The 26,875-nt window shown below is 38.4% G+C and overlaps 1 protein-coding gene across 1 annotated transcript in view; it reads right to left on the bottom strand.

Moving 5' to 3' along the window:
• The window catches only part of ARMC1 (armadillo repeat containing 1), a 42,523-nt gene extending 16,283 nt beyond the window's left edge, over nucleotides 1-26,240 (bottom strand). Inside the window, exons 1-4 of the mRNA XM_019421238.2 lie at nucleotides 26,127-26,240; nucleotides 20,646-20,866; nucleotides 14,861-14,952; nucleotides 580-769 (exon numbers count right to left, since the gene is read on the bottom strand). Coding sequence (XP_019276783.1) covers nucleotides 580-769; nucleotides 14,861-14,952; nucleotides 20,646-20,828 — 465 coding nt within the window. The 5' untranslated portion in view covers nucleotides 20,829-20,866; nucleotides 26,127-26,240. The remainder of the gene's footprint in view (nucleotides 1-579; nucleotides 770-14,860; nucleotides 14,953-20,645; nucleotides 20,867-26,126) is intronic.
• Nucleotides 26,241-26,875: the final 635 nt, after the last annotated feature.

Consider the following 26,875-nt stretch of genomic DNA (forward strand, 5'->3'; position numbering starts at 1 on the left):
TCTGTTCCAAGGCCCCCAGGGGATGCCTGAAACTGCAGAAAGTACCCAAACCTATACATACTATGTTCTTTTCCTGCACATTCATATGATAAGTTTACTTATAAATTAGACACAGGGGTGCTGGGCAGCTCAGTCAGTTGAATGTCCAACTTCAGCTCAAGTCATGATCTTGTGGTTCATGAGTTCGGGCCCCACACTGGGGTATCTGCTGTCAGTGCAGAGACCACTTCAGATCCTCTGTCCCCTCCCCTACTCATGGTCACTCACTCTCTCTCTCTCTAAAATAAACATTTAAAAAATAAATAAATTAGGCAGAGTAAGAGATAAATAATAGAACAATTGTAACAATACATTGTAACAAGTTATATAAATGTGATCTCTCTCAAAATATCATACTATATTCACCTTCTTCTTGGATGATATGAGGTTATAAAATGTCTATGTGATGAGATGAAGTAAAGTAAATGACATAGGGATTGTTACATAGCCTTAGGCTACTACAACCTTCTGATGATATGTCAGAAGGATCATCTGCTTCCTGACCCTACCTTATGAACCACGTGTTTATAAAAGTCTTACCGTATCATCAAGACCATCTATGTGCAAAACCACTGTTTTGGCACGTTTGTTTGTAGTTCCCAGGAAAAACTGAGCTTTCCTTCTACGTGAATTCATTTCATTGTAACTATCACCATCTGCCATACTGGAAGACTGGAGAATGTCATAAATTTCAGAAGCCAGCAGTTTTGTTTCTCCTGGAGTTGTAGACCTTGAAAAGAAACACATATAAATTAATAAACTAGTCCGGTCACCTCTATTGATTCTGTAATTTTATTCAACTTTGCAGAGCCTTGTTTTCTTCATTCTGATGTTTCATTCAATTTAAAGGAAATACCTAGAATAACCAACATTGAAAAAGCAGTTAGTTGATAATAAGGTCTTCTAATTTTAAAACCATGGTTTACTGAGATTCAAAACTCATCACTATAATAGTATAAAACCACATTCAGGGGCACCTGGGTGGCTCAGTCAGTTGACCATCCAACTTCAGCTCAGGTCATGATCTCAGAGTTTGTGAGTTTGAGCCCCACGGCAAGCTCTGTGCTGACAGCTCAGAGCCTGGAGCCTGATTCAGATTCTGTGTCTCCTCTCTCTGCCCCTCCCCCGCTAATATTCAGTCTCTCTCAAAAATAAATAAATGTTAAAAAAAATAATAAAAACTTAAAGTTTTTTAATAAAAAAATAAATAAAAGCACATTTAATCAAAATCATTAAACAGGAAATCAACTAAAAAGATTAGATTAGAACCTGTCCTTGGATTAACATTAATATAATTTGAAGGCCCCTGACCTTCAAGAAAGTACAACACATAAAAAACCAAAAGGAGAAAACAAATTAGGAGAGGATCATTCATATTAGAATCATTATAAAAAAGAGATTTCTTAATAAATTCAAATTGTTTCTTAATTTACATTTTTTACTTATCTTTTACAAAGCATGAATATATTATAAAACCACAACTGGGGCACCTGGGTGGCTCAGCTGGTTAAGTGTCTGACTTCAGCTCAGGTCATTATCTCACGGCTCGTGAGTTCGGGCACGCATTGGGCTCTGTGCTGACAGCTCGGAGCCTGGAGCCTGCTTCAGATTCTGTGTCTCTCCTTCTCTCTGCCCCTCCCCCACTCACACCCTCTCTCTCTCTCTCCCTCAAGAATAAATTAACATTAAAAACAAAATTCTTTAAAAAAAACACACAACTAAAAACAAAAGTTTTCATTCTTAAACTTTTTTTAATTTTTAATGTTTATTTTTGAAAGAGAGAGAGTGCAGGCACACAGGGGAGGGGAAGCAGGGTGGAGGGGGGCACAGAGTGCACAGAGCCCGATGATGGGGGGCTCGAACTCACAAATCGTGACCTGAGCCAAAGTCAGATGCTTAACCCACTGAGCCACCCAGGAGCTCCTCCATTCTTGAACTCTTAAATCCTACTATAGGTCCTCAAATAAACATCTGGTGCCATGCTGTCCAAAACACTTTCTGCACTGATAGAAATGTTTGATAGCTGCACTGTCCACTCACCACATGAGGCTACTGACCAACCACAATTAAAAAAATGATTATTTACTTTGAATTAAATTTAAATCGCCACGTGTGGCAAGTGTATACCATACTGGACAGCACAGATCTAACACTTATTAGTTGAATAAACAGTAAATATACATAACTATAAAAAATAACCCTCATTTCACTTACAGATAAGTTTAATTAATCCAAACCTTATAACACACATTCAAGGCTTTTAAATCTGTCCCCATTCAGCTCTGCCAACATCAGCTCATTTTGTCTTTTTATGAACACCTTTTACAGATGCCTTTTCCTCAACCAAAAGACATAAGCTTTTTAACTCTTCCTCCTTCCTTGAAGGTTCAACCTCAACCACCATCTTCTTTGTGAAGCTTTCCCACCCCAACAATCCATTCCACCCTCTACATTTAAAGTACTATGATTGTACTTATACTATTGATCATAATTTTCTTTTTTTCTTTTGAAGAATGGATATGTGTTCTCTCTTTACCTTCCACAAAGCCTCACAAAACTTTTTGCCATCCGTTTATTGAATGAGCAAGAACACTTCAATTTCTGATATTCAGACTATAAACCTTCTAAGCTATACAGAGCTTCAGTTCCAGGGGTACTAATCTGGCAATTTTCCAAGCACTCAATTTACTATACCAGGTGCTTTTCTGGGCTACCGTTGACCACAGAGATCAATTACTTTGAATGATTTTGACTGTGTATTGCAAGAAGCTATCAAAAAGACTATTTTCAGGTGGGGGGTTGAAATGTCTCAGCACTCTTCTGATAGCTGTTTCACAGTACTGAAAAGGTCACTGCAGTTCTGAGATTTTTTTTTAATTTTTTTTTAACGTTTATCAGCGCGTGCATGCATGAGCGGGGAAGGGGCAAAGAGAGAGGGAGACACAGAATCCGAAGCAGGCTCCAGGCTCTGAGCTGTCAGCACAGAGCCCGATGCGGGGCTCGAACTCACAGACAGCACAATCATGACCTGAGCCGAAGTCAGACGCTCAACCGACTGAGCCACCCAGGAGCCCCCTTTTATTTTTTTTAGTTCTGAGATATTTTAAATACTAGCCAACCAAAAGTTGTAGAATATGAGGACAGTGGTTACAGATTACTCATGAATTTAAAAGAGAAAAAAACCAGTGTCTTTGCTACCCCTCTTCACCACCAATATTGTTTTCAAGTGTTTGCATCAAATTAAAAAATCATCAAATAGAAGATTCAACTAATGAGCTTCCTATAAAATTTTTGAAATGCACATACACTATTTCAAAAACTTTGTTTCCAGATGAAGCAGTAGGGACATAAAATATTAAAACACAGTAACATCAAATAATTATCTTCCTATTCTGCAGAATAACAACTGTAAGAGTAGTTCTAAACCATACAGGGTTACTAACCCCTTGACAATCTGGTGTAAAATTAGAGAATGTTTCACAAAAAATGCAAATATAAAAATTTTCTACATTTTCAGTGAGTTTATGTACCCACCCAAGCCATCCATCTTATGTCAACCTCAAAGAACAGAGATGGTTTAACATTTTTTTTAAACTGATCTAGAATTGGAGAGAGTAGAATAGAACAGCAATGTAGTGATCCATCCAATGTTTGAGAATTTTCAATAAAATGTAAACTACTGGTAAGAATATAATTGGTAATACTGGAATAATATTGTTTTCCAAATACTCTTTGACTCTGTAATTCCTCTACTGGAACTTGTTAAGAAAATAATCTATGAAATGAAAGTAATCCAAAACAGGGGCACCTGGGCGGCTTCAGTCAGTTCGGCTCAGGTCATGATCTCATGGTCCATGAGTTCGAGCCCCGCATCCAGCTCTGTGCAGACAGTTCAGAGCCTGGAGCCTGCTTTGGATTCTGTGTCTTCCCCTCTCTCTGCCCCTCTGCCACCCGTGCTCTGTCTCTCTCAAAAACTAAACAAACATTTAAAAAATTAAAAAAAAAAAAAAAAAAGTAATCCAAAACATAAGAATAGCCTTTTAAACAGTTAGGCAAGGAAGTTTTAGGGATACCTGGGTGGCTCAGCTGGTTGAGGGTCTGACTCTTGATCCTGAATCAGGTCATGATCCCAGAGCTATGGGATGGAACCTCCATGCTAAGAGTGGACCCGGGGCGCCTGGGTGGCGCAGTCGGTTAAGCGTCCGACTTCAGCCAGGTCACGATCTCGCGGTCCGTGAGTTCGAGCCCCGCGTCAGGCTCTGGGCTGATGGCTCGGAGCCTGGAGCCTGTTTCCGATTCTGTGTCTCCCTCTCTCTCTGCCCCTCCCCCGTTCATGCTCTGTCTCTCTCTGTCCCAAAAAACATAAATAAAAAACGTTGAAAAAAAAAATTTACAAAAAAAAAAAAAAGAGTGGACCCTGCTTGGGATTCTCTCTCTCCCTCCCCCCACCCCCCGCCTTGTGCTTGCTCACTCTCTCTACAATAAAAAATAAATTTTTTTAAATAAATTTAAAAAATATTTATTTTGAGAGAAAGAAAGCATTAGGGAGGGGCAGAGAAAGAATCCCAAGCAGGTTCCCTGCTGTAAGCACAGAGGCCGATGCAGGGCTAGAACCCACAAACCGTGAGATCATGACCTGAGCTGAAATCAAGAGTGAGAGGTTTGGGAGCCTGGGTGGTTCAGTCAGTTAAGCACCCGACTTCAGCTCAGGTCATGATCTCATGCTCCATGAGTTTGAGCCCCTGTCAAGCTATGTGCTGAGAGCTCAGAGCCTGGATCCTGCTTCAGATTCTGTGTCTCCCTCTCTCTCCGCCCCACCCCCACTTGCACTCTTGTCTCTCTCTCTCAAAAATGAATAAATGTTAAAAAAAAAAAAAAAAATTAAAAAAAAAAAAAGAGAGATGTTTAACCAACCGAGCCACCCAGGTGCCCCTAAATAAAAATTTAAAAAAGAAGTTTTGTGACTCCTGGGTAGCTCAGTCGGTTAAGCATTGGACTTCGGCTCAGGTCATGATCTCACGGTTCATGAGCTTGTGCCCCAATTTGAAGTGAGCTTGAGCCCCACTTTGGGCGAACACAAGCTTTGCATTGAGTGAGCCCTGGTTCTCTCTTTCCCTGCCCTCACTCATTTGTGCCCTCTCTCTAAAAAAAAAAAAAAAAAAAAAAAACCCAAAAAGTGTTAGGACAGTACTGACCAACATAACTTTCTGAAATGATGGAAATGTAGTAAACTAGTCACATGAATATTAAATACTTGGAATAAGGTTGGTACAAGTGAAAAATTGGTTTTTAAATTTAATTTTAATTTAAATTTAAATTGCCACATGTGGCTAACAACTACCATACGAGACAGAATTTTTAGAAAAAAAGGGAAGATCACCTCTGCTGTTAACTTCTTTAAGTTAACCTTCCTTTTCCTGATTATTACTCCCATACGTCTGACAAACCATTTCTCTAACACGTTTTCTGACTAAGGTCCTGCAAAAGAAATTAGCTCTACAAAAACTATAAGTGACAATTTTCTTAATTCTCCAAAGGATGGTATAGAGTTAAAACCATTCTAGATTCACAGGAGAGAAGATAATCTGTACATCTATTGGATTCCTTAGGGCTCTGGGGCTTAATTCTCTCATACACCTGTATTACCAGTTTCCACATTAGTAGCAACAGAGTGAGGGAAGAGAATTCCATTTATTCATAAGAACAATTTGCAAAGGTGATACGTGTGCATTTACAATTGCCTGTGCTGCTACAGAGGCTACTCGCACTAACTTTCATTTAGGAAATTAAGGATTTGGGGCACCCGGCTGGCTTAGGCAGTAGAGCACACAATTCCTGATCTTAGTATTTGTGAGTTCGACTCCCACATGGGGTGTAAAGATTGCTTAAAAATAAAATCTTAAAAAAAAAAAAATTACAGATTTACCAAAAAACAGAAAAAAAGAAAATTAAGGATTTACAACAAAACTATACTTATAGTCACACATCTTATGTTTGCTTAAACAAAGCAATTACAGATAATTAGAAAAATGGTTCTATGAAATAAATACTCCTATGACCACCATTTTTAACTTGTTTCATAATTCCAAAATCTCATCATTTTCACACAGTAATAAATTCCCTTCTGGAAGATTTTCAATTTCTACCTACTTAAAACCAAAAGATTTTAAAAGAATAACATAATCAAATCAACATGATGGCCTCACTGTTAAGTATGGTTTTCAGGTGTACCTCATAGGACTAATTTTATTGCTACCCTTCCTATGAAACGGTTAAGGGATCTATTTACAGGCCCAGATCCCTCTCAAAACTAAGTAAAATTTTGTCTTAGGCAAAATTAAATTTACAAAAGCATATAAGCAAATTTAATTACAGTTACTTCGTGATCAGGGCACTATGAAGTACCCGTTCAACAAATCAATTATACCTTTTTTTTTCCCAACAAATCAATTATAAATAATTATTTCCTTACTTTTAAAAAATGCTTTTAAAACCAAAAAGAAAAATCCAAGACCATCTACAGATGTGGAAGCTAGTCTTTAAAAAAAAAAAAAATTACTGTTCAAATACTATCATTCAAAACATTCAAAAAGAAAAAGTCTAGAGTTTTATGGTATATTTGGCCATAAATATGAGAGACTGTATAATTAAACAAGAATTAATTGCCCTCATCTTCTTAGGCAATTGCAAATTGAAAGAGCTGATTAATGCCCTGGATTTAGTTCAGTCTTTAAAATGTGACATCAGAAAAAAAGACTATCTTGAAAATTTCTTTCATCTAAGTAATTGGAATTTTGTTCTCAGTAATTCACTATTAAATAATGAAGTATATTGATTCCTCACCACTTTTTCTAATTAGTTATCCATACTGAAAAGGTTCATGTTATTCATAAAACACAACTACAAGAAACTTGACCTTTATTATATATCAAAAATAATCTTAATTCTGAATATATATCCTTATTGGTCATAAACACCAATTCACTCTAATTCTAGATGCCGCTATAAACATTTCATATTGCTCATAAAGGCCAGTTAAAACCTCCACATACTACATAAAATCAATGAATATATCATTTTACTGTTGAAGACTTGCTATCTATCATCTTGAAAAACCTCTTAAATTTTCCTTTAGGAGTTGCTTTTGCTTTTCTTTTCGGTGTTGTTTGCTAAGAAGTGTTCTGGTAACATTTATGCAACCCAGAAAATTATCCCTCATTTTTCAATGCAAAAAACAGTCCTAAATTAAAAAGGGTTCTAAGAAGGAAGTCAACAGCTCTGTTTAGGTAACAATGAAATCCAAGGCAGGGAACCTATGATCCTTGAGCCAAAGCCTATTCATTTATATATTAACCATGGCTGTTTTGAACCACCAGGGTAGTTGCAACGGGGACTGTTATGTCTAGCAAAGCCTAAAACATTTACTGGCTTTTCACAGAAAAAAATTTGCCAACCTCTGTTCTAAATAATTACAAAAAAGACACTTAAAAAAAACTACAAAGTATGTGGAATGTAACCACAGCCATTAAGAATGATATTGCAAGGGACACCTGGGTGGCTCAGTCGGTTAAGCATCTGACTTCGGCTCAGGTCACAATCTTACGGTTCGGGAGTCCAAGCCCCACATCAGGCTCTGTGCTGCTAGCTCAGAGCCCGGAGCCTGCTTTGGATTCTGTGTCTCCCTCTCTCTCTGCCCCTCCCCTGCTCATGCTCTTGTCTCTCTCTCTTTCTCTCTCTCTCATAAAAAATAAACATGATAAAAAAAAAGAATGATATTGCAGGTAAATGGTTATATGGAAGAGTGCTCCTGATAATATATATTAACTACCACTACTGCCCTTACCTTTTATAAAATATATTGGCATCGGATTTCTCAAAAAAAAAAGAGAATAAAAATCAAGGCAAAGCAGAGCAACATTTTCAAGAATCTCAAGAAAACAAAAGGTGAGCCATGGATCCAGTCCAGCTGTCCTTTAAGTATTAAAGTTACAGAAAAAGGGTTTTAAACATGAAAGAAGTCAAGGAATATTTGAGCCTTTCTTGAGCAATCTACTAGACAATGAGCTTAAACCAAGAGATGACCAGAAAAGTTTTGCAAAAGGACAATGAGCATTTTCTATATTTAACTGTGGATCTAAGTTTAAAACAAAGGTGGGAAAGAGAATGAAAGAACACATCAATGTTTGACAAAGCAGGAATAATCCAACTTCAAAAAAAAAAAGGAGTCACCTGAAACTAATGTAACATTATGTGTTAAATATACTCAAACAATTTTTTTAAAAAAGGACAAGGGAGAAGAAAAGACTAAAGTAGAAAAAGTTTAGTGACTATGGAACACATAACAGGTGGGAATCAAAAAATTACCATTAAAACTAACAATCAAGATAGTGGAAGTTTAAATAAGAAAACAGACAACTTAGAATATTTTTTAAAAGTATAAGTACAAGAGCAACCACTGTTAACAGTAAAACAAACCATTTTAAGTATGAGAAGAAATTTTCAAAGTAAGGATCACCTGGGTGGCTTAGTCAGTTAAGCTTCTGATTCTTGATTTCAGCTTTGGTCATGGTCTCATGGCGTGTGAGATCGAGCCCTGCATTGGACTCCATGCTGAACGTGGAGCCTGTTTGGGATTCTCTCTCTCCCTCTCTCTCTGTCCCTTCTCTACTTGTGTGCTCTCTCTCAAAATAAATAAATAAACTCTAAATAAAAAAAAAAAAGAAATTTTCAAAGTAAAAGAAAACCTCATGCAGAGAAAAAAACACAACTACTGCAACACAACATACACAGTAACTATCACAAAAATGAATGAAGATTAAATATATCAATCACTCAATATAAATGGACTTAGTTCACCAAGTAAAACAAAAAGATTTTCCATTTGGCTCAAAAAAACAAAACACAACTAAAACAAAGTGATTCAGAAATAAAGGAATGGGCAAATGTTGACCAGGCAAATAGAAACAATGAGAACAGGGCTTGCATACTGATCAAACAAAGTAAGGGGTGCCTACGTGGCTCAGTTAGTTGAGCATCTGACTCTTGATTTCAGCTCAGGTCATGGGATCAAGCCCTGCACTACGCTCCGTGCTGAGCATGGAACCTGCTTAAGACTCCCTCGCGTGCTCTCTCTCTCTCTCTCTCTCTCCCCCCCACTTGTGCTCTCTAAAATAAAATGAACATTAAATAAATAAATGAAATGAAAAATTTTAACTACTTTTTAAAAAGAACACAGAAACAAGAAGCAAAAACCACATAAGGAAATAAAGAACACAAAGCAATAAAGCACAAACTTTTCACCCAAGATTTTAGCAAGAAGAATAGACCATTGTTTATTATGGCACTGTTTCAAAATCTAGGATTTTAGGAAGTTCTCCAGATGAAATGAGATATTTTAAAGTTGAGATGCCACATTTTATTGAAGCAGCTTTTACTTATAGTATATTTCATACTAGATATTCACAAGCACTTTTATAAAATGCATCTTATAGCAGAACTATTACTCCTAAAATACAAATTACAATGTCCTATAAATACCAATACAAATTGTCTTAACCTGATTTAGATGTTCTCCTGAGTCAACATTTTGAAAATTGTCTCCAAAAAAGGAATCCAAAACTAAAAAATAAAATGTAAAAAGGTTCTAACCTCTAATGAAATGTTATTTATGGAAGAGATTAAAATTAAACATAATGCCAGATTTATTCTCAATGACAGAGAACTGAAAGTAATAGTGACTTTGGAGTCAATTCAACTATCAATCCATAAGCATCAATAAACACAAGGAAACCTGCTGTTAAATAAATGTTAAAATCTCAGCAAAATTCTGTAACAAAACATAAGACAGTGATTAAGGCTCAAAATTTTAGTATGCAGAATTTCTCCTAGTTTATAAAACATTTTTCTCAGCTTCCCGTGTGAAGAATAATGTCCACTTTCCACACCTACTTTTGAGGTTTGGTTTCCCTTTCAATCACTGCCAAGTGAAAGGTTTCCCTTCAGTCAATAGAGCAGCATATTATGTTCCATGGGTCTTTCTGGAATATGGGGAGATTTTTACACTTCCTTAGTTGCAGAGTTCCATAGAATCATAGCTAAAACTCTCCCTAACTCAGTACTCCCAAATAGAAATACTGATTGGAATCACATCCTAACTGGCTGGCTTTCATGGGACAACCATATCAAAGAAAGCAGTTAGGGTATATAATATAAATCTCTTGTGCTATGGCTTACCAAAGTGATCTATATAATAATGGGATGCCAATTCGTTCATAAACTAGTTAAGTTAGGATATCAATAGATCAGACATCTGTATATAGTAACACACATGACACAATGCAAAATGTCTAAAGAACACACATTTACCAAAGCAGTTATGCATATAAAACTCACCCTACCATATATGAGAATTTTTCATTCTGATTTAAAAAAAAATTTTTTTTTAATGTTTATTTATTTTTGAGAGACAGAGAGTGCGAGTGGGGGAGGGGCAGAGAGCGAGAAGGAGACACAGAATCTGAAACAGGCTCCAGGTTCTGAGCTGTCAGCATAGAGCCTGACACGGGGCTCGAACCCACAGACCGCAAGATCATGGCCTCAGCCAAAGTCAGACGCTTAACTGACTGAGCCACCCAGGTGCCCCACGTTCTGATTTTTAATAAAGGTACCCAAAAGAACCAAGTAGATGAAAAGATAAGAAAAATGCCTGACCAACCTAATTTCCTAAAAGAAAATCAAGTCCATGCCATGAGACAGTTCATAAGTTAAACATGCTGAGCCAAAACCTGATTCCAATACTTCTCTAATACTTCACAGTCTTAATGTTTACGAGCCAAAACTCCGTTTTTATTAACCTTCTAAAAACATTCAAATATAGCAATAAATTTCTAAGATGATCACCACACTGTCCGAAAAAAACACACTTTGAGTTATAAAACTAAGTCACTGTGGCAGCCAAGGAGATACACTGCATGGATCTCCCTTTAAGAAAGAAGCTTGCTTGGGGCTCCTGGGTGGCTCAATTGGTTAAGCTAAGTGTCTGACTTCAGCTCAGGTCACGATCTCACGGTTTGTGGGTTTGAGCCCCGCATCAGGCTCTGTGCCGACAGCTCAGAGCTTGGATCCTGCTTCAGATTCTGTGTCTCCCTCTCTCTCTGACCCTCCCTGGCTCGCACTCTCTCTCTCTCTCTCTCTCAAAAATGAATAAACATTAAATAAAAAGAAAAGAAAAGAAAAGAGAAAAGAAAAGAAAAGAAAAGAAGCTTGCTTGCCCTTTGGGTGCAGAAAGTGGAGTAGCAGCTGTCATTGCTTTGAGATCCATCACACCATTCAAGCTTTTATACCAAGGCCTGGCTCTTCACAGGCAGTCCCCAGCCAATGACTGAGCAGTGGGGACACTAGGTGGCCATTTCTGCCCAGTGCAAGTCTCATTCACAGGGCAATCCTTGCTGTGAGCTCCCCTTTGAGTTGACTATCAGATCTGCACTGCAATCTGAGACTCTCCTTGCCTCACTCGGTTTCCTCTCCATTATCCTTTTACAGATGACAGATCCGCACTGAAGTCTAAAGACTGGAGTCTAATCCTGCTTCATCCTCCTCTATCTTTACAGGCCTTACCCCACAACAAACCTCTTCCATTTCTAACTCCATTTCAAGATCTCTTTTCCAGATGATAAGCCAAGATAATGACCTGAATGGACACACCACTTCTCTTACAAAAATATAAGTAGTCTCCCTACTATTTTATAAATGTCTCTCTCACATACACACACACACACATATACACATATCTACCAGAACATTAGCCAATCAAAAAACATTGTTTTACAGGTTTAATCTATGCAACGTCTAAAACTTGCTCTAAATCTTTAAAGTTCAGATTTAAAGTACATTTTAACATATTAACATTAAATTTTTTCATGGAATTTCTTACATTTAAATAATTTTTACCACATAAATTTTCAACTTCAATAACTATACCTGTTAAAGGACAACACAATCTTAAGTTCATCATATGAATAAAACTGCACTACAGAAGCATCCATGCTATGCTTTCCAAAAGAGCTAATATGCCAGTAAAAATAGTTAATTTATATGGGGGTGCCTGGGTGACTCAGTCAGTTTTGTGTCTGAGACTGGCTCAGGTCATGATCTTGTGGTTCAAGAGTTGAAGCCCTCCATTGTGCTCGATGCTGACAGCAGGGAGCCCGCTTCGCATTCTCTGTTCCCCTCTCTCTGCCCCTCTCCCGCTTGGCTCTTGCTCTCTCTTGCTCTCCCTCTCTCTCTCTCAAAAGTAAACATTTAACAAAATTGTTACCTATATGGCATTGAAGCATACTAGAAACAATAATGAAACCTTTTATTTTATACAACTTTTTAGGATATACAAAACGTTTCTACATATATTATCCATTAGATCATTAGATCCTCAATCACTTTGCAGGTGTTACTATAGGCTTTAGATAAGGAAACTTAGGGTCAAAGAGATTGTCTCAAGTAAGAACTAGAATCCAGATTTTTGCTGGTGGAATTGACCTCAAATCATAGAGATAATTAACACAATTGATACAGTTAATACTTTCTATTACTTATTCCTAACTGATCACTTCAATAAAAACAAGAAAAAAACTTCAGCCTCTATCTGGTCATTATCAAAGATCAAGGCACCACAGAACTATCCTATCAGGCAGCTGACCCCATAAGAACAAATATTTTAGAGATTTCTGAAAAATAAGATTAATAAAATAAAGTTTATCCAGAAGCTAAGAACACCAAGAAAAAAAGCACACTGTCTTGGAAGTCAGTTTCGATGATTCTTCACTGATATAATTTAACCATTTAGCATTTGGGAATTACAGAACTTTTGTGAGCACTCGAGCCAAAGAAACTCCAAGATTTCTTTCTTGTGGTCACTTACAGTGGATATTTATTATTCTTGACCCTTTTATGCCCTAGAATGCTGTGGGGGTTTCCATGGTGAATCTATGCATAAGCTAAACCATCAGATGTGTCAAAGATGCAATGTGAGATTAGGTTTGCACTAGAACTGTGATGTGAACAGGACACTTACAACTAATGAATTCTTTCAAGGTGAGGTGGAAGGTTGTAAATGGAGACTTCATATCCCACCCTTGCAGCTCAGAAGCTAGCTGTGACTGAGACTGATGTGGGGAGCTGCATCAGACCTTGCAAGAAACTAAAGGTGAATACAGACTCTGAAATGGCACCCAAAACCTTTTAAAATAAATAGAAAATTTTTAAGAAGTATGAAAAAAAGACGCAGTTGGGCAGGTGGGTGGGGAGCAAGGGTTTAAAGAGTAACAACTTCTGTATTGTTGTAAATACCTCATCTGTATACCTTGTACTGGGACACTTTATTTCTCAGTACTGCATGGCAGGAAATGGAATGCCAATAGAAGACAGTTGTGTTGGTGATTACTCACTTTAAATCAGATAAATTAAATGGTTACCCTTCATAGTTTTAAAGGCAGGCATGTCTAGTAGAAGATCAAAATACAAAGTAAACTAAGATTAAGCCTCAGAAGCATAGCTTTTTTGCTTTCAGACAAAGTGGAAATATCAAAACACTTAATCTTCAGTTCCTAGTCTTCTAACAGGAAATTGGCAAAGACTAAGAAAGGAACAAAACCAGACACTCCCAGGGGCAAGAGAGCTGAAGGACTACAGATAAGTAACATGGACTCTTTGTATCTTCCTCACCCATAAAACTGTTATCTGCCAAATCTATCTCAAAAAGTTTTAAGTAACATAAAAAGATAATGGATGTGAAAACCATAGTAAGCTGAAAGGTGCAATTAAAAACCACCCATTTGCTAAAATTCAAATACCTCTAAGTCTCTGAGAAATGTCTTAATAATGCTCAGAAAATCTTATCAAAAGCCCTTTTTTGCCATGATACTGACAAAGTTGTTTTTTTTTTTTTATTTAAATTTTAGTTAACATACAGTATTGTTTTCAGGAGAATTTAGTGATTCATCACTTACATACAACACCCAGGGCTCATCACAACAAGTGCCCTCCTTAATACCCATCACCCTTCTAGCATATCCTGCACCCACCTGCTTCCATCAACCCTGTTTGTTCTCTATAGTTAAGTCTCTTATGGTTTGTTTCCCTCCCCCCTTTTTCCCCACCTTCCCACATGAGTAAAATCATATGGTATCTGTCTTTCTGATTGACTTATTTCACTTACATATTTTAGCTTCATTCACGCTGTTGCAAATGGCACGATTTCATTCTTTTTGATGGCTGAGTAATATTCCCTTATATGTATATATATGCCTATATATACATATATACACATACATATACATATATACATACATATACATATATACTTATTATATATATATACACACACACACACACATCTTTGTCTATTCCTGATGGTTCTTTTGAGTAAGACAGGGATGAAGTAACAAAAGAACTTTGTAAGGTACTATAATACTGCTTACTTTCAAATGTGATTAGTAACCTATGTTGCTTTGTTTACATATACCTCACAAAACTTAAAGGTAGGATTTTCTCTTTTTAAAAATATGATTCATAAGAACCATGTTTATCGACATTTTAAATAAAATTTGAGCATTTTCATAAATAGTATTAATATCAATGTTTAAGAATAATCAGAAGACTGACAATCAGAACACTCCTAGACATAAAACCCATAAAAGTATGCCTTCATATTAGAATAAAAATTTCAGTGAAATGATGTATTACATTTCACTGTATATTACAACATACATTTAACAGGAAGACCCATTTTTCCACTGCCTTAGGAGACACCATCTATTGTACTTACTTCTGTATAACATTTTGCAAGCTTAACATCATCCCCAGTTCTCCTTTCATCTTCTCTCTGTTAGCTCGGCATTCTGCCAAGTACCGAAGAGCCTACAGCAAAAACAGTGACAGGTTAATTTACAACTCCAGACTATTCAAAACTAAACTCATTACTAACTTACTGCAAGAGGAAAAAGATGAAAAATAAGGTTTTGTTTTTAGAATCAATTGGTTTTGAAGTATTTAGAAACTCTTCTTTAAATGCGATGATCACAGCAGACCCCTAGGGAAGAAATGATCCTTTTAGCTAAAGTATCTGAATCTGCTCTTTGAAACAATGGTCCCTAACTTATCTGTAAGGTCAAAATTAGGTTGTTCTGGCTTTATTTTCACCACTTCATCTTGACAGAGATATATGAAACCACATTCCATTTATTAATTTTAGGGAGTAGTCTCAATAGCTACCATTTCCCCCTAGATGTTTTTTACATATTAATTAAAATAAACTGCTGAGCGAGACAAAACATAAAAATACCTTTACAGAATGAACTGCTTCTAATTTTACAATTCACCTTTAAAGTGTCCTTTTTTATTGAAAAACAAAAGATGAATTCACAGATTTCTACTTTGTCAAGTTTTACTTTTCTAGGGTGCTTTTCTCTTAAAATTTAAAGTATATTTTGGGGGCACCTGGGTGGCTCAGTTGGTTAAGCGTCCAACTTCGGCTTAGGTCATGATCTCGCGATTTGTGAGTTCAAGCCCCATGTCGGGCTCTGTGCTGACAGCTCAGAGCCTGGAGCCTGCTTCAGATTCTGTGTCTCCCTCTCTCTCTGTCCCTCCCCTGCTCTCGCTCTCTGTCTCTCAATAATAAATAAACATTAAAAAAAAAGTATAGTTTTCAAGTATTTCACATGCTGGTTCTCTAAGGATTTCATTTAGCTGTTCTACAGACCTCCTAATCTCTCATCACTTACCGAATACTTTGGTACCAGATTTTTAGGAATACATCTGTGATCTGTGAACTACACCATCCACAACTCTGCCATCTCAGCCTGCTGACCTTCACATTTGCTACTGGTCCTCTGTACTACATTTCCCAAGTGCCTGGTGATTACTGAAAATGGTACTATCTACGAAATCTCCTATTCTTTCTGCAACTCCTCCCAACCTTGACATTCACTTCAGTCTATAAAGAATTAACTGCCATGGGAACTGACCTCCATCCACAAAAAGCCAATAGGACAACATATATTAAACACACTGAACAAGAGGTGGCATAGGACTGTAACCCCTGAGAGAAGAGAAATATGAGGGGGGCCCGGTAAGTGCCCCACCTTACTGCTTTGGAGGCAGTTTTCAGACTAGCACAGGGAGGGGGAACCCAAATGGAGCCCAGGGGTCTTGCTGGGTTAAGGATGCAGATATCAGAGGCGGGGAGGTTAGGATGGTGCAGCATAATAACAATCAATATTTGGTCTTTGTCCAGTCCCTGGTGCAGAGCTCCTAAAAACCCCTGGAATTTTCTGAATGATAGCAGTTTCTTTTGTTATTCCTAAAGCAGCCCTTTTGATCACACCTGGGTTTATGTAAAAGAAGTGAGGTAGGCTGAGGCCCCAAGATAGCCTCAGAATGGGGCTGGTCACTAGTAAGACCAAGAGATTAGAGGCTGAACTTTCAGCCCCACCCACTGACTGGGAGTAGGAAGGTGCTGAAGATTAAGCTCTTGAACAGGGGCACCTGAGTGGCTCAGTTGGTTGAGCGTTTGACTCTTGATTTTTCTGCTCAGGTCATGATGTCAGTTTCATGAGTTTCAGCCCTGCATAGGGTCTGTGCTGATAGCATAGTGCCTGCCTGAGATTCGCCCCCTCTCTCTGCCCCTCCCCTGCTCACACACTCTCTCTCAAAATAAGTAAACTTAAAAAAAAAATTTTAACTCTTGAACAAGGAGATTCAGAATTTCTGAATTGGTGAATACAACCGTCTGCCAGGAACATCCCAACTCCACAGGGACAAACGTTACCGCCCTCAGGACCCTTCCGGACCTTGCCCCATGTACCTATTCATTTGTACCCTTTACAATAAGCTGGTAAATGTAAGCCAAGTGGCTTCTGGAGCTCTGGAGCCATTCTAGTAAATTATCAAACCTGAGGAGGGGGACACCGGAACACCTAATTTATAGCTGTTCAGTCAGAAATACAGGTGACCTGATACTGGCAACTGGCCTTTGAAGTGAATGTAGTCTTGTGGGAGTGAGCCATAAATTGAGGGAGTTTGACATTTAACTCCAACTGGGTAGTTTCAGAATTGAATTGAACTGAATTGAATTGCTGGACACCGAGCTGGTGTCCGCACGGAAATAGAATTGGCTGGTGTCAGAAAACACCCCAGGTGGCTAGAATTTGCAGAACAGAATAGGAGAGAAGAGGGATCTGACCAGGATGGGGGAAAAAAATCAATAGAAAAAGACCAAGATGTGACAGAGATGGAATTAGAAAATAAGGGCATTAAAACAGCTATTGTAAATATGCTCCATATGCTCAAGGATGAGTAGGAAAACATGAGTGTGATGAGGAAAGAAATGGAAGATATTAAAAATCCCCAAATGTAACTTCTAGAGGACAAAAACATAATACCTGAAATGAAAACAACCCTGAATGGGTTAAGAGATTAGACACTACAGAAAAAAAGATCAGTGAACTTAAAATACAGCGATAGAGGGGCGCCTGGGTGGCTCAGTAGGTTAAGCGTCCGACTTCGGCTCAGGTCATGATCTCACGTTCTGTGAGTTCGAGCCCCGCGTCGGGCTCTGTGCTGACGGCTCAGAGCCTGGGGCCTGTTTCAGATTCTGTGTCTCCCTCTCTCTGACCCTCCCCCGTTCATCCTCTGTCTCTGTCTCAAAAATAAATAAACGTTAAAAAATTAAAAAATATATATATATAGCAATAGAAACTATCCAAAATGAAGCACAGAGAGGGAAAAGACTTAAAAGGAAAAAAAAAAAAAACCCAGCAGCGCAACAATGACCTGTAGGACAACATGAAGTACCTAACATACGGAATGAGGAGGCATTAAAAAAACCCTGAAATTACAATGGATGAGAATTTCCCCAAATTAATAAAAACTATAAAACCACAGACCCAACCAAGCAACTCAACAAATCCCACAAGAACAAAACCAAGACACAAAGGCGACCATCCATATCAAGCACATCATAATCATTTGCTGAAAAACAGTAATAAAGTCACCAAAAAAAGCCAGAAAAAAGAATTATGTAGAGGAACAAAGAATCATAGCAGTGTTATTAGAAATCATATGAAACAAGAGTATAGCTAATAAGCCAATAGTGAAGATAAAATTTAAAAACCACCACACCTGCTCTTCAACTTCAGTGGGAACTTGCACCCATGTATCCCCCCTCCTACTTTCTCTCTAGCTCTGTCCCTCCATGACTTGACTTCCCTTCCTGTTCAGCCTGGCATCTACAGTCTATCATTTCAACCACTCTCTTGCCAAAATCCTAAACTCCCTTTGCTAGCCTTCTGTGTAACTTACCTGGCCAAAAATCAACCCCGAACAAATCTGACTCTTTGGCTCTCAGGGCCTGTAGTGGCCTGAAGGAGGTGAAAAGGGATTTTGTGAGCTGTAAGCATCTTACCAATCCAGTGTCACCAAACTAGTCAGGACCTCAAAACTGCTGAACAATCCCACCTTTCTCCTCAGTCAGCAACCTGTCCCATTTTCTGTAGCAACTCTCAGGGCCTCCTCTTCAAACCTCTTCCACTCTGGCAGCCCCTAGCCTCCTTCTTCTTTTTTAGCCCCCAGCCTTCCAAATTTAAATAGGTCTAAGTCTAGTCCACCAAAAAAAAACAAAACAAAAAAAAAAACACTTCTTCCTTCTACCCCAAGTCCCTATCTGGAGACCTATCCCAAGACCTATCTGGTGTTGGTCTTATCCTTATTGCTCTCTCTTATCCTTATTGCTATTCATATTGAAATAAAACCAATCTAGGGACCATGCAAACTTTCCCATTTGTTACTAATGTTCACTTGTCAATGTCTGTCTTGCCTATTAAACTTCACTCTATGAAGGTAAAACAGAAAATCTGTATTATGAAGTTTGATTTTTGAAAGGGAAAATGCATATATTATTGCTCTGTACGAACTTGTGAAATTAGACTAAATGGGTCTCTAGGTAAAGGGCAAGGAGTTTGTGGGGCACCTGGGGGGCTCAATCGGTTAAGCATCTGACTCTTGGTTTCAGCTCAGGTCATGATCTCACAGTTGGTGAGTTCCAGCCCCATGTTGGGCTCTGCATTGACAGCGTGGTCCTGCCTGGGATTTGTCTCCCTCTCTCTCTGCTCCTCCCCTGCTCACTCTCTATCTCTCTCTCAGAAAAAAAGGGGAGGAGGGCAAGGAGTTTAAGATTTATTTTACAATAATCTTCTTTTTTAAACACTTTTGTTATGATTTTTTAAAAAAAAATTTTTAAGTCTATATTTATTTTGAGAGAGAGAGAGCAAGCAGGGGAGGGGGAGAGAGAGATACAGAATCCCGAGTCAGCTCCGCACTGTCATATGTTTATGGTTGATTTGTTCAAATCAGAATCTAAAAATCAGGTCCACATATTACCCTTGGCTGATCTGTCTCTTCAGTCACTTAAAAAAAAAAAAGTTTGTTTATTTATTTATTTTGAGAGAGAAAGAGAGAGCATGAGTGGGGGAGGAGCAGAGAGGAGAGAGAGAATCCTAAGCGTGGCTCCATCCCACAAATAGTGAGATCGTGACCTGAGCCGAAACCAAGAGTTGGACATTTAACTGACTAGCCACCCAGGCTAAATCACTTTTAATCTTTAACAGTTACCGCTATTCCTCTCCTCCAGCCAACTGCCTTTCTTTTTAATGCCATTTACTGTTCACACAACCAGATTATCTGTCCTCGAGAAATGATCACATTCTGGACTTGCCTGATTGCAATGTTCTTTCACATTTCTCTAGCTCCTGCATTTCTCATAACACAGTAGTTCCTTCTACGCTATCAGCCATGATCCTATATGTTTTTCTCTGGTCTTCCCCTTTCCTTACCTTTCCCTCCCATCTTATGCTAAAATAAGTGCTATGTCCATCGACTGAGAAGCAGATAAGGAGAATGTGGCATTCCCCTACAATGGAGTATTATTTGGCCAGTACTATTATATGCTACAATGTAGATGAACCTTGGGAACAGTGAAAGAAGCCAGTCACAAAACCCACATATTCTATGATTCCATTTATGTAAAAAATATATAGGCATTTTTGCCCAAATAGGCAAATATATATACAGTAGCTACTTAGGAAAGGGCTTGGGGGGCGGGGAGCAATAGGTAGAGGAGTTTCTTTCTGAGGTGATGAAAATGTTGTAAAACGGGACTATAGTGATGGCTGTGCAACTCTGTGAATACATTAAAAACCAATGAATGGTACACTTTAAATAAGTGACTTGTATGGCATGTGATTCAGACCTTAATAAAGGTATTACAAGACAAAAAAAACCCCAAACAGTAAGTTTCCTCTTCATGTGTCTATCCATACTGATATAATCCTCAAGATTTCTTGTTAAGTGAAAGAAGGAAGTTGCAGAACATTTCATGCATATGATATGCTACCATTTGTGTCAAAGGTACATACATGTTTGCGTATATAGAAATACAGACTTACTATTTGCTCTATAGTCAATTTTAAGTTTTTTACCACATCATCTAACATTTTCAAGTTCTCCTGAATTGCAAAATTGTAACACCAAGACTGAAATTACTACAGGCAACTTACCAGCAAAGCCGAGTGGACAACAGGGGGGTTGGGATGGTCCATAAATAAAATAAGGCCAGGCAGACATCCCTGATCCTGAACAATGGCTCTTCTATTTAATGGATCTGCTGCTAGATCCCGTAGCTGGTTAACTACCGAGAGAGCATCAGGTTCTTCATTCATGGTGGAGGAGGAAGAATTCATCTTCTATGCCGTACACATGAACAAAATCTTCTTAAATTCTGTAGAAATGGTTTGCAAAATTAGCTCAAGGCTGCTGAGGTATATTATGGCATTTGTTAAATAATCAAGATCACAACACCCTTAGAAAGAAACAGATGAATCTAAATCACACAAAAACTTGAGAATTGGCAATCCCACAGTTTAAGTAAAATGAACATAAGAAGCTAACTAAAAAAAAAAAAAAATCAAGTTATTTATGTGTGCACAATGTTTAAAGAACATATGTCATCTTCAATATTCCAATAAATTCCGTTTAGCAATACATATTTTAACACTAAAGTCACAATAAACAAGATCTTTACAGTTCAAGCTCACGACCTTCACTATACTTCTCCAATCATACCACTGCTAGCGCTATTTTCCTCTAGAACATTTCTGGAGCCTAAAACAAGTGCCTCAGGGAAAGGTGGCTAGCTGAAAGCTTTTTTTCTTATTTATCTATGAACAAAACCCAGCATACTGGATTTACAAAAGATAAAATCCCCTAGGAAAAAGGAGTCAAAGAAACCTGTGAACAAAAAAGCCTCACCCTGTGTCTGAGGCCCCAGGAGTTGGGGAGACCATGGTGAAGCTGAACTGAATCTAAGCACACCTGTGCCACACTTGGAAGAATGACACAGAATTTGAGGTACTTCACTTGACAGATAAGGAAACAGTCACAGAGAAGTTAAATAATTTGCCCCAGGTGACAAAAGTACAGAAGTGGGCTAAAATCTTATCTCCTAAACTAATCAGGTCTTTCCACTTTCCATACAGTTCTTTTAAATTCAAAAACTTTTTCCCACAAAAATAAACAGAGTATTTTAGAAAATACAACATGCTAAACGTACAAAAGTCAAAGAAAAAAATATCAAGAAATAATAGTCATATATGCAGAAAGTTAAAAATAACTTCCATTAAGCAAGTTACACAGTATATTCCTTATCAGTAAGAATATAAAGGTGTAAATACTTTCCACAAATCAATCAGTATGTTTATTTTTTTTTTTAATATCTATTTTTGAGAGGGAGAGCTAAAGCAGGGGAGAGGCAGACAGCAGAAAGCCCAATGGGGGGCTTGAACCCATGAATCACAAGATTGTGACGTGAGCTGAAGTCAGATGCTTAACCAACTGAGCCACCCATACGTCCCAATCAGTATGTTTAATTCCAATTTCAAAAACAGTAACAAGTAGGGCGGGAGAGGAGGGATAAAATTTTTCTCTAATTCCAAAAAGGCTATTAAAGATTATTTGGGGGGGGGGGGGAAGGTAATAAAGCAGAGTTAGCCTTACCATTTGTTGAAATATACAAAGCTATAAATAAAGGGGGGGGGGGGGGGCACAGAGCAGTAGAGAGATACTTCTCCCAGGAAAGCTACTTATATACATTCAGTATAAGAAAGTGGGCTCTCAGAGAGTCAGACCAAGGCTCCACTACTTGGTAAACCTGATTTCTGGCAAATCCTTTATTCTGTCTCAGTTTCTTCATCTATAAAATAGGGCTAATCATAGCAGCTACCAAATGGTGTACTATCTAAATAAAATAATACACAGAAAAGGGTTTAGACTGGTGCCTGACACTGTGAATGCTCAATAAGTAACAGTTTTAAGTTACGTGGAGCCAAAAAAATCCATCAAAAATAGTAAGATTACTCAATAAATGGTGTTGGAATGACTTCTGAGCAATTTAAAACCACTGCTAAGCAAGCTTTAATTCATACCACATGGCAAAAAGAAATCACTAAATATACATTAAATTTTTTAAGTATGCAAGCAAATGCAAAATTAAAGGACTCAGAAAATAGGGCTTTAGCAAAATAGTATTTGGCAGGTTATTTTCAAAAAATGAAAGTATTATTGTTACTATGGCAATTAAAAAAGGATTCAGAAAAAAAGCAATAGACTGAACACACAGATAAGACTAACACGTTTGGGGGCATGTTGCCTCTTAGGTGCCTCTATAGAGATTGGCATCCTGAATATCCCTGTTTATAAACCAGCTCACCATTGAGCTTTATGTGCTGTTACCAGCATGAATCTTATCCAAAACTGGAACCTGAAGAACCAATTACTGGCTGAAAGGCCTAAGACCCAATCCCATTTAAGAACCAAATACTCTGGATGAGGTCCCTTTGCAGGACCTTAGAACAGGAGAGCTCCATTCTTATTTAAGAAGTTGTTTGAGGGGTGCCTGGGTGTCTTAGTCGGTTAAGCAGATGACTTCCGCTCAGGTCATGATTTCACAGTTCCTGGGTTCAAGCCCCGTATCGGGCTCTGTGCTGACAGTTCAGAGCCTGGAGCCTGCTTCAGATTCTGTGACCCCTTTCTCTCTGCTCTTCCACTACTTGCTTTCTGTCTGTCTCTCTCTCTCTCTCTCTCTCAAAAATAAACATTAAAAAAAAAAAAAAGGCATTAGTTAACTATTTAGTGGGAATGATTCTGAAAAAGTTATGGCCTTTCCTGTTCCTGAGAGATGAATAAAAGTCAAAACATTTGAAACTTTCAATCTTCAGAGCCCACAGACCAGGAGAGCGCTCAAATCAGGATCAGCCAAGGAAAGGATCAGGAATACCACAAGGCACCAAAAATCCAGACATAACAGAGGCAGAAATTGTAGTCAAGCACTGCATTTCTTATGGCACTTAACTGAAGGGAAGAAAGGTAGACAGAGCTATGATTTCTCCCCCAACTTAGAAGGGTTTTTATAAAACTTCAAGAGAGAATTCCTCAGGGTTAAAGTTCATTTTTCTTTCCTTATTTAATATTGCCAATATCAAGTTACTCTGAGAATTGCCTGAATCCTGCTAAATGATCAATATTTTTGTGTATTGCAGAATTCACATAGCAGCTTTTGCAAGATAGCTATGAACAGCTAAGAAAATGGAAACAGATAAGTTAGAACTTTAACCCCAATTCATGTATTAGATACATTTAGTTTTTCTATATTAACTGTATCATTTTCACACAGGCTGTTTGATAAAAATGTTAGCCTTCATAGGCTGGAAAGTGTTTTTTAAAGGATATATTTTGGTATTCATTCTATCCTACCCTCTCTTATTCCCAAATTTGGCAGATCTCAAAATAATTTTTAAATAACCCTTTAAATATACTGATCTGAACAATTTTATAGCAACCTATGACCCATAATGTAAGTTAAAAATTCTCTTCCTTTCTTCTACAAAGAGTACCGTATTAAGTTCAAAAGAAAATAAGCTTGCTTTCTAGTTGCATTTTTCATTTAAAATACCAATGCCAAGAAATGTGGACCCCGGATAGCCTACATCAGAATAAACTGGGATTATCATTAAGATGCAGATTCCAAGGCCCGTACCCAGCCCTCACCAGGAATCCTTGGAGGCAGGACCCAAAAGCATCATTCCAGGTGATTCCTGGTACAAATAAAAGCAATTAACACTTTACAGTGGTTGATAAGTACATGTCTTTTTAATATGGCTAGAGACATCTAAATGAAACCTTAAACATTAAAATTCTACATACTTTAATTCCTGTGCAACATACAGTAATCCCTGTAAGTGATTTGGGGACTATGTTTCAGTTTTATTGCCAAAGATAACCAAATGAATAAACTAAAAAAACTACTAGCGGTAGCCAACCTACAGGCTCCTTCCAAAGAAAATGACCGAAAAGTTCCTGATCAAAGGAACAAAATTGTGGAGGGAATTATGGTGGGGAATTTGTGTACTGATGATGTGTGAGTAAACAGAAAGTTCTTGAGACTGTATTAGCAGTAGTATTTAACATCTTTCTTGTCTCATTTTATTTTTTAGACCAGTACCTGACACCTTACAAGTTAGTTTTTAATTGATTTTTAAACATTCTTTTCTAAGTAAGCTAAACTTGACAACACAGACATACTTAAAGAAAAATCAAAGTCTCACTAGTAAATGAGAAAAATGTGGAACTTTTTCCTAGTCCATTAGAATAAAAATGGATGGGGTGCCCGGATGGCTCAGTTGGTCAAGCATCCGACTTCAGCTCAGGTCATGTATCTCGCAGTTGAGTTGGAGCCCCGTATCCAGCTCTATGCTGACAGCGCAGAGCCTGGAGACTGATTCAGATTCTGTGACTCCCTCTCTCTGCCCCTCTACCGCTCATACTCTGTCTCTCGAAAAATAAATGTTAATATATATATATATATGTATATATATATACATACATATATATATAAACACAAATGGATACAATACATACCTTTTTTTCCCTCTTTTGTTTAGTTCAATTTGGACAAACAGATCATTCTAAGATAATACTGCATGCTCCCCAAACTTTAAGGAACTCTGATTACCCAAGGGATCTTGTTAAAAAAAATTTGATTCAGTAGATGGAGGGAGGCCTGAGATTCTACATTTCCAGCAAGCTCCCAGATGAGGCCTATCTTGCTGGAACTGGGAACTTAGGTGATAGACGTGAGACTATAATTAGGCAGATGCCTGAAAGATTTTTTCTTTTGCCAAAGCTTACCATTGAACTCAAAGAATGGTTTAGGTCTCTTAACAACTATGAGCTGCAGAGGGTACACACCCACAACCTAAATCCATATTCAGTTAAGCAAGTTTTTAAAAATATCATAAGCATGGAGTTCCTATCTGGCTTTCCCTTAATTAGCAATCAACTCTTTCAGAAGCTAGTTACCTCACTTGAGCCTCAGTTTCCTCTCGTAATAACCTTGAGTGATAGGATCAAAAACAAAACAAAAAATATATATATAAAACTTGAAACGATACAACAGAGCACCAGCAATTACCAAACAAGAACAGAACTTAATCTTGTGGGTACTTATATTCCACCAGCTATTGGGGTATATTCTGCCCTAATACATCAGTACACTATCACGAAAGGAGCTGCAAACTGCACGAAGGTCTCCCAAGAACTTAGGAAAATACAGAGATGTGAATGCTGGTCTCTCTTGAATGGAGACAAACACAACGATGCCCTTCCATTCTTAGCAGACATGCAGGTGCACAAAAGATAAAAGTTACCAAAGAACAAGCTGGAGAGGTGAAGATGACATCTATTAATACCACGGTTTGTAAAAATCAGACATGTGGGGGACGGAGAGGAACTGAACAAAGCTAACATTTTCACAGGGCACATTGGAGCCTGGCGCTATAAAGCGCTTGGTGGGACGCGCTGCTGGGTCGGGAGAAGGCCAGCGGAGCGCCTCGGCCCAGGCCGAGTTGCGGACTTGGTGCAGGGGCCGCTTTCCGCGGCCTTCCGGGCTCCACCGCTTTGTCTGCCGCCCCTGGATCCTTACATACCACGCCAGAGCTTTAGGAGTCCGGAGCCGTCCGCACCATCAGGGCCACACCAACGAATGGAGCACAGGGACCCGGGAGGCGCAAAGACGGTCCCTCCGTTCGCAGCCGCCGGCCTCAGCGACGGCAAACGACCAGGTTAACTCTAGAAGCCAAAGAGCGAGGACGCTGGCGGGGAAAGGCTCTACAGACTCTCCCCCACGACCCTGGAACATCCGTCAGTTCTGCCCTCTCATTGGCTGAAACCATTCCAACGTGAGGATAAGACATCCAGTACGTGAAGGCCTTTTTAGACTAAAGCGTTCATTGGTGACCTAGGGAAATGCACTCAGTATTGAACGGAAGAGTCCAATGAGAGTCCAGGAACACTTGAATTGGACCAAACGACTCTCCGTTCGCTAAGCATTAGGCACGGAAAGAACCTTGGTTCCGGCCGAGAAACCGTCGTGGTTTCCCAACTACAATTTCCAGCTTTCCGGCGCTGAGGGGAATCTCTCTCTGCTCCTGCGTTCGGAGATTCAAATCGTACTTTTCGTTCTGGCAATTCTTTCAGTTCTAATAAAGGATTTTCATGTATTTCATTCGTTTTTGTGACCCTTAATTCATAATCTTTAAAGTTTCTTGGCGTTTTTGGTAAGAACATATTAGCACATTAGGCGTTTCGTTCATTTCTTGTTAGTGTCCACTGTCTTCCCAACACCGGGAAAGCTGCAAAGTACAGTTTTTTGTTTTAAATAATAACGTCTTTTCTG

This window comes from Panthera pardus, unplaced genomic scaffold (genome assembly GCF_024362965.1).
Source record: "Panthera pardus isolate Hobbes unplaced genomic scaffold, ASM2436296v1 HiC_scaffold_7, whole genome shotgun sequence".
Lineage (NCBI taxonomy): Eukaryota > Metazoa > Chordata > Mammalia > Carnivora > Felidae > Panthera > Panthera pardus.